Genomic DNA, 9,827 nt, shown 5'->3' on the forward strand with positions numbered 1-9,827 from the left:
AGGCAACTTGCAAACGTACCATAGGCGCAGTGATATCATACGCAGCATCTGAAAATAGTCCCCATAGACAACAAGCAGTAGTAGTGCCAGTAGCTGCAAGTTGCCTTGATTATTACGCCAGATGAGAGTGTAGTTCCATGTCAAATCAGCCTAGAAAAACGCCAGGTTTCATTTTCAGTTGGTCTTATTGCACTTTCTAACTTGAGAGGAGACACGTTTTAAATGGGAAAATTACCAGAAATCTTAGTCACTTTTAAACATGAAGCTAGCAGGCGAGAAGCTAATGGTCTAATCCGATTCAATGATCAATGCTAGGCTGAAGCTAAAAGTTGTATCGCCAGACTCACAGAATGGCTGGATGAACGGGAACAAGGTAAATATCGATTGTTTTGCTCGAGGGAAGGTGGAAAATGAGCGTATTTCCACAAATGGCGGAATATCCCTTTAAGCATTCAGAAAAAACTGTAATACACAGGGGCAGTTAATATGGCATTAATATGAGTTTGATTCCTACCGCGGCTTATACACAGGAAATGACTGTAGTTCCCTGTTGTGAGTGTGTGTGGTTTGAATAAAGGTTATAATTGGAGTAAACTTTGACTAGCAGTGTTTACCTCCTGCTGAAGCCTTCCCAGTTTGTCACAGCAAGATGCCTTAATTATGTTGATGGTTACGTCATATTTGTAAATCTCAATCTGTCCAGGTCCAATCAAGCAACAAACATTTTCATTTTCAATTTTCATTATCCTTCCAATGATCATCCTTCAGTTAACACCACCAATTGAACAGTTGAACCATTTAGTTAACTGTAGGTTTCCTGCATTGAATACCGTGTGTGTGTGTGTGTGTGTGTGTGTGTGTGTGTGTGTGTGTGTGTGTGTGTGTGTGTGTGTGTGTGTGAGTGAGTGCATTCAAGAACAGGGGCGGAGTGGGACACTAAAATCCACCGGGAATATTCTGACCACACCGGCCCCCTACCCGCCGCCAGCCCACTGCCGGCCCAACCCACCCATGCCTTGAGCACGACCACCTTCCGTATATTAAACACAAACCAAATGTTGGCTAAATGTAATATAGTCAATTTATGAAGGTCCAGGTCCAGACTTTCATGTTTCAGTTTTACGGGCATGTGCATGCAAAACATGCAATACACCATTTTTACACTAAATTTCTTGGTTGGGAACTGTATGTCCACATTCAAAAGCATTTTACATCTCTACCTTGCCCTCTCCTTGGGCCTGCTCCTCTCACTGCTCCTGCACCTCTCACTGCTTCACTGCTCCTGCACCTCCTACTGCACCTTTCACTGCTCTTCTCCCTGGGCCCATTGTTCTTACTCTTCCTCATCCAGACATTACAGTATTTGTCTTTTTATGTTTCTGTTTCCAAAAACATCACCTCCTCCTTTTACTGTGTAAGTGTAATGTAAATGTAAAAAGTGACCCCTGCCACTGAGTCTAAGACAAACTGGAATCAGCTGTGGTTGGCCCAATTTACCCAACATCATCTGTGTGCCAGTTATTCAATTGTTTGTTTATTATCAGCTGAGATATATTGTTTTTGAACTGATACCATTGCAGAAGCAGAGGTTACTAAGGTTTGGAATTGTTTTAACTATTGTGGGATGTCATGTGTTAACATCTGTGAAATAATAGAAAAACGATCCATCATTTTGTTGAGAGGTATAACTTGTTTGTTAAGAAAATGTAAGCATTGTGGAAATGTGTTCACTGCCTGCATATTGTGCGAAAACGACATGAAATGTGTGAATGGTATGGCCACAATGTGTTTAGAGTTTTGAAAACGTGACAACTGTTTGGACAAACGCTATGTTAGTCACAGAAAAAAACTGTAAGCCATTGATTCGTTTGAAATGTAGGCTACATGAGTTAACTAGCTTGTGATATTTTCCGTCTAGCAAGTAGCCTAACGTAGTTGAGCTTTGCGTCAATGTTTTTCATTCTGTCAAATTTACCTGCACTCCTAATGGCCGTGGACTAGGCTACGGATAGCCTAAATCTGTTTTGAGCATTTAGATGCATGCTCCTCCAGCAGTCGCTTCTTCTTAATTCTGCCTTTTTCAGCTAAGCCCCCTCTTTTCTCTTTCCTCTTCTTGCCTTCCACATTAATCAAGCAAACACCTGCTAATCCGTTCACTATCAAAACGTTACTTTCACGAATGGGCCTACAGGCTAAGGGGCCATGCCATTAGAGGAGGGGCCGCTCATCTATCCCCCTACATTTCTGTAATAGACTTGACCTAGCAAACGTATTTGCCATTCCCAGGAGGCTTTGCTGTTTTATTTTGAATTTATTGGTGACCAAAAGAGTTAAATAACACTTTTGATAATATGAAAAATTAAATGAAGACACCCAAGGCTACCCACAAATGCACTGATGGGTGAGAACTGAGATGAATAGGCCTGTAATTAATATGTAGGGTAACCATGACTAAGGTATATATCGCAACTAAATGGTTTAAATACTGGTTGGTTTTCAAGTGATTGAAATTGACGATGATCGATTTCAGGGGATAGAAGCGCTTGCGGAAATATCTTATGATAACAATGTTCTAGCGGCCGCTCAGGCACGTCTTGGGGCAGTTCAAATGCAACATCAGGCCGGCCGGCCTGGCGGGAAATGTCCCGAATCTCCCGATTACCACTCCGCCCCTGTTCAAGAATGAAGACAAGAAATTCAAGACAAAAAGTAACTATTTCAAAGGGGTATGATGACTTTATAGGCACTGTATAGCCTACATGTTGAGTAGGAGCCACACGTGGGAAAAGTCGGGGCAGAAAGCGGTGCACAGGTTTTATAAATGCTTGATCTGAATAGTAATTAGTGGGTGCATATATGTAAGATTAGGGTTTTTTTTTTACATATTTTGTGTAGGTGTGTATGTATACAGTATATGTGTGTGTGCCTGTGCCTGTGTGTGTGTGTGTGTGTGTGTGTGTGTGTGTGTGTGTGTGTGTTTATGTCTGATGAACTTTTAACTTTTTTATTATCTGTCTGTACTGTTGGACCCCAGGGAGAATAGCTGGGACTTATGCCCCAGATAATGGGGATCCTACAAACAATAATAAAAAAAAGAATAATAATAAGAAAAAAAAAACAGCCCACTAGTATAGCTAAGACATGTTATCTATTAGTAAACTACCGGTAATCCCTTTGTCTGACATGGATTGAAGGAGAAAGCAGACTGCATGTGATCAAAATTGAATCATTTATTTGAGATTGACATGTACAGCTGCAATAGAACTATCTTATACTGTATATGGTATTAAATTACCAATATCTTGCTTGCTTGTTTAAAGATGCTGTAAGCGATGTTGGGTGACGTCGCTTCTGCTGACGTTCAAACAAAACAGAGAGCTAGCTGGCTACTTCCTCCCCTGCAATGGAAACTGTCCTAAACACGCATCTTGTCTGTGATTGGCTGGAACAGTTTATGTTTGTATGGTCCAGGTTGGACCAAGTTGTTTTTGGAGCCTGGGCTGGGCTTTTTTTTTTTTTTTTTTTTTTTCAGTGTGTTTAGGGCACAAACAGCTAGCAGATGGTGAGGTGATGTTTGCTGTATGTAACAAAAAAAAAAAATTTAGCTTAGAAACCCTGTAACAAGACTTAGAGCACCTCTAATTATCTCTGGATGGGTTTTTCACATATCCACTGGTGTACTATTGAACATTTCTCTAGTTATCTCTGGATGGGTTTTTCACATATCCACTGGTGTACTATTGAACATTTCTCTAATTATCTCTGGATGGGTTTCTCACATATCCACTGGTGTACTATTGAACATTTCTCTAGTTATCTCTGGATGGGTTTCTCACATATCCACTGGTGTACTATTGAACATTTCTCTAATTATCTCTGGATGGGTTTTTCACATATCCACTGGTGTACTATTGAACATTTCTCTAGTTATCTCTGGATGGGTTTTTCACATATCCACTGGTGTACTATTGAACATTTCTCTAGTTATCTCTGGATGGGTTTTTCACATATCCACTGGTGTACTATTGAACATTTCTCTAGTTATCTCTGGATGGGTTTTTCACATATCCACTGGTGTACTATTGAACATTTCTCTAGTTATCTCTGGATGGGTTTTTCACATATCCACTGGTGTACTATTGAACATTTCTGTAGTTATCTCTGGATGGGTTTTTCACATATCCACTGTTGTACTATTGAACATTTCTCTAGTTATCTCTGGATGGGTTTTTCACATATCCACTGGTGTACTATTGAACATTTCTCGTCATTCCAGTTCTCAAGGGGAGGAGAGAGCCAGAGCTTGACGCAGTCCTGTTCTCCTTTGTAGCTGTTGGGCTGATCTTTGGCCCAGAACCTGAGGATAAAACACAGGCATGAAGAGAGGCACATGTGCACAGGTAACACAGAAGCAAACAGCGTGCTCACTTTGTCATGCTACAGTAAGTCTGTGGATGAAACAGCCATGATAGCTTCTCTGTGTTGTATTGTTTGCTTGTCTGTTTGTCTGTTGTACATGTATTTTCATTGTTGTATTGTTGAATTTTCTTGTGTTTTCTTTGTACTGTATTTCCCTCCTATGTACAGTATAGCGACCTTGGGTTTGAGAAAGGTGCTATATAAATGAAATGTATTATTATTTATTATTATGATCCAAACACAAATTCAGAATCGTACTTGGTGGTCAATGGGCTGTCGTCTACCCATCTCCATTGTCCCTCCACGTTGACGTCAGACAGGCCAATCCAAACTTCCTTGTTAAACGACGAGACAAATTCCTGTTGTTTTCATACAAACACATGAAATCAATTAATTTTGTTTTCATACAAAAAAAAGATTAATTGGTAAAAGTCCATGTACCAAATCAGATTAATTGGTAAAAGCCCATGTACCAAATCAGATTAATTGGTAGAAGTAGAAGCCCATGTACCAAATTTGATTCCAGGTGAAAAGACAGATTCAGACATCAGACAACATTGTAATCACCACCACCCCACGCACACACACACACACACATACACACACACACACACACAGACATAAACAAACAAACACAAAGAAACACATCACCTGCTCCTCTTGGCTGTTTATTGTGACCAGGTCTGCTCCAGTTGATTTGCAATGCTGTCGCGCGTCATCCCAGGATTTGTTGGTCGTTGAGATGTAGTACAGGTGGGAGTCGAAATACCTCCAATCTTTAAAAATAAAAGTGTCATAAGAGCTACACTGTCCACCCAGATATCAAGTTGACATACAGTAACACTCTTGCGTCCAGGTTCTGATGGCATGCTACACGGCTGCATTAAACAAAAACAAATGTGTCATGTTTAAACCCACGATTAGATCATGCTAGCCGCTACGCTGCAGTGGTGTTAAGTAGGGTTCAGACCAAAGATACGACACGATTAGATCATGCTAGCCGCTACGCTGCAGTAGTGTTAAGATCAAAGATACGACACGATTAGATCATGCTAGCCGCTACGCTGCAGTAGTGTTAAGATCAAAGATACGACACGATTAGATCATGCTAGCCGCTACGCTGCAGTGGTGTTAAGTAGGGTTCAGACCAAAGATACGACACGATTAGATCATGCTAGCCGCTACGCTGCAGTGGTGTTAAGTAGGGTTCAGACCAAAGATACGACACGATTAGATCATGCTAGCCGCTACGCTGCAGTGGTGTTAAGTAGGGTTCAGACCAAAGATACGACACGATTAGATCATGCTAGCCGCTACGCTGCAGTAGTGTTAAGTAGGGTTCAGACCAAAGATACGACACGATTAGATCATGCTAGCCGCTACGCTGCAGTGGTGTTAAGTAGGGTTCAGACCAAAGATACGACACGATTAGATCATGCTAGCCGCTACGCTGCAGTAGGGTTCAGACCAAAGATACGACACGATTAGATCATGCTAGCCGCTACGCTGCAGTAGGGTTCAGACCAAAGATACGAGACGAGGTTCGCGCGACCTTCTAAAACCTTGCAACTGTGACTGAACATGTTGAATGATTTTGCTTTTGCTTTCACACCGCAGCAACTCAGTCTCGTCGCGTCGGGAATCTTTGGTGTGAATTGGGCTTAAAACCCACCACTACAGCGTGCTCTCGATAGTGCAGTAGTGTTGAACACACCATTGTGTTGAACACACCATTAGATCATGCTAGCTGCTACTCTGTAGTTAGTACAGTAGTGTTGAACACACCATTAGAGCACGCTAGAGGTTCTGTTAGTGCAGTAGTGTTGAACACACCATTAGAGCACGCTAGAGGTTCTGTTAGTGCAGTAGTGTTTAACACACCATTAGATCATGCTAGCTGCTACTCTGTGGATAGTGCAGTAGTGTTGAACACACCATTAGATCACGCTAGCTGCTACTCTGTGGATAGTACAGTTGTGTTGAACACACCATTAGATCATGCTAGCTGCTACTCTGTGGATAGTGCAGTAGTGTTGAACACACCATTAGATCACGCTAGCTGCTACTCTGTGGATAGTGCAGTAGTGTTGAACACACCATTAGATCACGCTAGCTGCTACTCTGTAGTTAGTAGCCTACAGTAGTGTTGAACACACCATTAGATCACTAGAGGCTACTCTGTAGTTGGTGCAGTAGTGTCTGGTGACTACCACTGTATTGCATATGCCCTAAATCTAACTGCTTTTCAAACATTACTGTACTTCACTTGGCTTGAATGGAATTGGCTTCACTTCACTTGAATTGAATTGAATGGAATGGAATGGAATGGAATGCAATTGAATTGAATTGAATTGAATTGAATTGAATTGAATTGAATTGAACTGAAGTTCTACTCACCCAAGTCCAGGAGCCCCTTCAGCATGTCATCTCTCTCTTTCTCAAGGTTGGCATAGCTAGTGTTGAGCGATTCTTGATCTTGTTTCAGTTGGTTGTAGCTATTCTGCAATTGGTCTTTATCTTTGGACAGAGTGTCGTAGTTGGTCTGTAACTGTGTCTTCTCTGCATTTGTGTCGGTGTAGCTGGCGTTTAAGCGGTCTCTCTCCCTGACCACGGCCCTGTAGGAGCTCTCCAGCTGCTCTCTCTCTTTTGCTAGGATAGTGTTGTTGGTTTTCAGTGCATCCCTCTCCTGGGTCAGACTAGCATTAGTGGACTGTAGGAGATGTCTGGCTTCAGTCAGGTTGGCGGTGATGACCTGCAGCTGGTCTCTCTCTCTGGAGACGCTGACACACAGGCCGATGACGGTGAACAGCAGAAGAGCGCACAGTAGAAGCAGGCTCCCAGTAGCCATCTTGTAGGGCCTTGCCCCTGTGGAATAGGAATGCCATTACAGGTCTGTTACTGACAAGACACCTTTTAACCTTTTCCTGGTTTATTTTCATGGAAACAAACACATTAGGCCACTGTAGTTTGTGGCAGATGTTATTAAAGTCCATGTAAAAGCCCTGTAAAGGAGTGGCCTGGTGACATATTATTAGAGACCTGTAAAGAATCGCCTGCACTTTAGGTTATTAGAGTCTATGTAAAAACTAAATAGTTGCCTGTACGTTAGGTTATTAGAGTCTATGTACAGTAAAAGCTAAATAGTTGCCTGTACTTTAGGCTATTAGAGTCCATGTAAGCTAAAGAGTCGGCTGTACTTTAGGCTATTAGTGAGTTCTGTACATTAGGTTATTATTAGAGTCCATGTAAAGGAATTGCCTGAGGAGAACTGGTAATTACAGTCAGCATTTCATTTCAGGAAGGCATGAGTTCATGCAAAGAGAAAACAGGACCTGAAGGACATTTGGACCATTTCCTCAAAAACTGCATGCAAGGCAGCAGATGTGTGAAAGGATGGTTATCTTGCTACTAGATAGAAGTGTCGCACCTGGTACAACATGTGCTCGAAGTGATTTAAAGCTTAGCACCTGTTACAATATGTGGTTGAAGTTATTTCAATTTGAAAAGATCAAATACAAAAAAAATATGATTTGACTGACAAGGCAGATACTTAGAGGTTGGGTACGGAATTCGCAAAACGTCCGGCAGATTTTGAACATATAGGCTACAACCTCAAGTCCTGCCCTCCATGGATGCACATTCATGCACAAACGAGAATTCAGAAGCCCAGGCTAAATGAAATGCCAGCCTGGCGTCTACAGCACTATGCACTTAGTGCACTACAGCACTAAGTTTCGGTTTCATGTTTACAACACTCTTCGAGTCACGGTAAAATTAAATTTTTGCTACATAGCTTATTTATTACGAGGGTGGTTGAGTTTCTGTATGTATCCGCTGCCTTAGTTTGTATAGAAATGAAGTGACACATACAACTAGAGCGGAACATTATGGGACGTGCAGCAGGCCTACAATTAGTTTCGTTTCAGCACTGACTCGCGGTCAACAGCTTTCGTGCCATGTGCACGAAAGGGTCGCGCGCACGGGGGGGGGGGGAGGAAGATGAGGAAGAGGAAGACCGTTAGATTGACGAATGAGCTGTGAAATGATGGTATGGGGTTTAGAATACTATTGGCTGGAGTTTTTCGAGCCCTGCCCGTTCCGCAGATGATTGACGTGTTTAAATTCCATTTCAGTGCTTCCAACTCAGTGGCTGTAAATGGGTTAGGAATAGGATTTCAAGTGATTTTGCAAAAATGGGCAAAAAAGCTAATTCCATATTAATTCCTTTAATAAATAGCAATATTGCAGATCTCTCAACCTATTTCAAAATTAGTTTTGTAAATTACTAATGACTAAAAAAAAAATAAAAATAAGAAGGACAAGGAAAGAAGTCCACATCCAGGCACTCCATACGATAGAACATGTTCAGTATTATCATTAGCACACCTACAGTCTATTGAGGTGTGTTGAAGAGGGGAGCGTACCTACAGTATGTTCTCCCCACTTGGTATGGGACCAGGGAACACTGTAGGACCCGTTTTTTTTTTAAAAAAAGAAAAGAAATGGTCCTATGTTCCCCGCTTTTCCCCAAAAGGGACCTATGTTCCCTGGTATATATTGCGACTGGGGACCATAGGACCCTTTGGGGGAAAACCAGAGCTCATAGGACCCAGGGAACATAGGGAGGACCCCTTGAGGGATGCTAATGCTAATGCTAATCCCAAAATGCTGATACTTTGACCCTAAACAGTAAGAGTGTTTTAAGATTTGCAATTCTGCCGAGTACCTGCATATGGAATTGTGCCCTTTTTCTTCTGAATGGACATTAACCCTCCAGCAGAGCTCCACCTCTCCTGTGTTATGGGTGGGCTATTTAGTAGATGCCTTTTCTCCTTGGTCTGTTGTTTGTGCATTTTTAATTGATATTTAGATCATGGCATGTTTCATTAAGGGGTTCCTGTTTAAACCGTGTAGTAATTTATTTTTTACATATTTGTTTAGATTTGTCTCCAGTGGTCTAATGTGCATTACATTACTACAACTTGCCTACAACTTACCATTTGATGTTTTCAGTATTTACGTAAAACAGGTGGTTTTTATTTATTTATTTACTTATTTGTATGTCGTTTTGGACCAAGGCGTCTGCTAAATAGCAATAACCATAACCATAAAAATATATTTAAGCAAAGAGGAAAATGTAGACTTGCCTTTTTGCTCGATCCTTTCCGTTCCCCAGCCTCCTCCGATAGAGTCCAGTGTGGAGGTGTTATCGTATGTGTCCATATGCTCAGTCAGAATCTGTTTGACTTCAACAATATCTGCTCTTTCATAAATATTTACAGACATTTTGTATTTCAGTTGTTATCAAGTGCAGTGACCAAAGCAACCTTGCATTCTGGTTCCCTTTTCCTGTGGCCTTGCTAGAAATGTTTGCAGATTGAGGAAGCAAGGAATGTTGAGATTGAGAT

At 41.6% G+C, this 9,827-nt stretch overlaps 2 protein-coding genes across 2 annotated transcripts in view; both read right to left on the minus strand.

The window, feature by feature from the left end:
* LOC134075211 (CD59 glycoprotein-like) overlaps nt 1–9,827 on the minus strand; it is a 123,069-nt gene that overhangs the window by 9,310 nt on the left and 103,932 nt on the right. The window lies entirely within an intron of this gene.
* Nucleotides 3,211–9,778, minus strand: LOC134075205 (C-type lectin domain family 4 member F-like). Its single transcript, XM_062530734.1, has 5 exons — nt 9,567–9,778; nt 6,817–7,284; nt 5,071–5,195; nt 4,678–4,778; nt 3,211–4,357 (listed from the first exon to the last, which is right to left on the minus strand). The coding sequence occupies exons 1-5, from the start codon at nt 9,703–9,705 to the stop codon at nt 4,213–4,215; spliced, it is 978 nt and encodes a 325-aa protein (XP_062386718.1). The 5' UTR covers nt 9,706–9,778; the 3' UTR covers nt 3,211–4,212.

This window comes from Sardina pilchardus, chromosome 2 (assembly GCF_963854185.1).
Source record: "Sardina pilchardus chromosome 2, fSarPil1.1, whole genome shotgun sequence".
Lineage (NCBI taxonomy): Eukaryota > Metazoa > Chordata > Actinopteri > Clupeiformes > Clupeidae > Sardina > Sardina pilchardus.

Excerpts from the sequence above, each read along its gene's own strand:
- LOC134075205 (XM_062530734.1), bottom strand. The coding sequence starts at position 9,705 with ATGTCTGTAAATATTTATGAAAGAGCAGATATTGTTGAAGTCAAACAG. Across the intron at positions 5,196-6,816 it reads GAAGGGGCTCCTGGACTTGG|ATTGGAGGTATTTCGACTCC; the intron begins GTGAGTAGAACT and ends TTATTTTTAAAG. Across the intron at positions 4,358-4,677 it reads GACAGCCCATTGACCACCAA|GTTCTGGGCCAAAGATCAGC; the intron begins GTACGATTCTGA and ends TTTTATCCTCAG.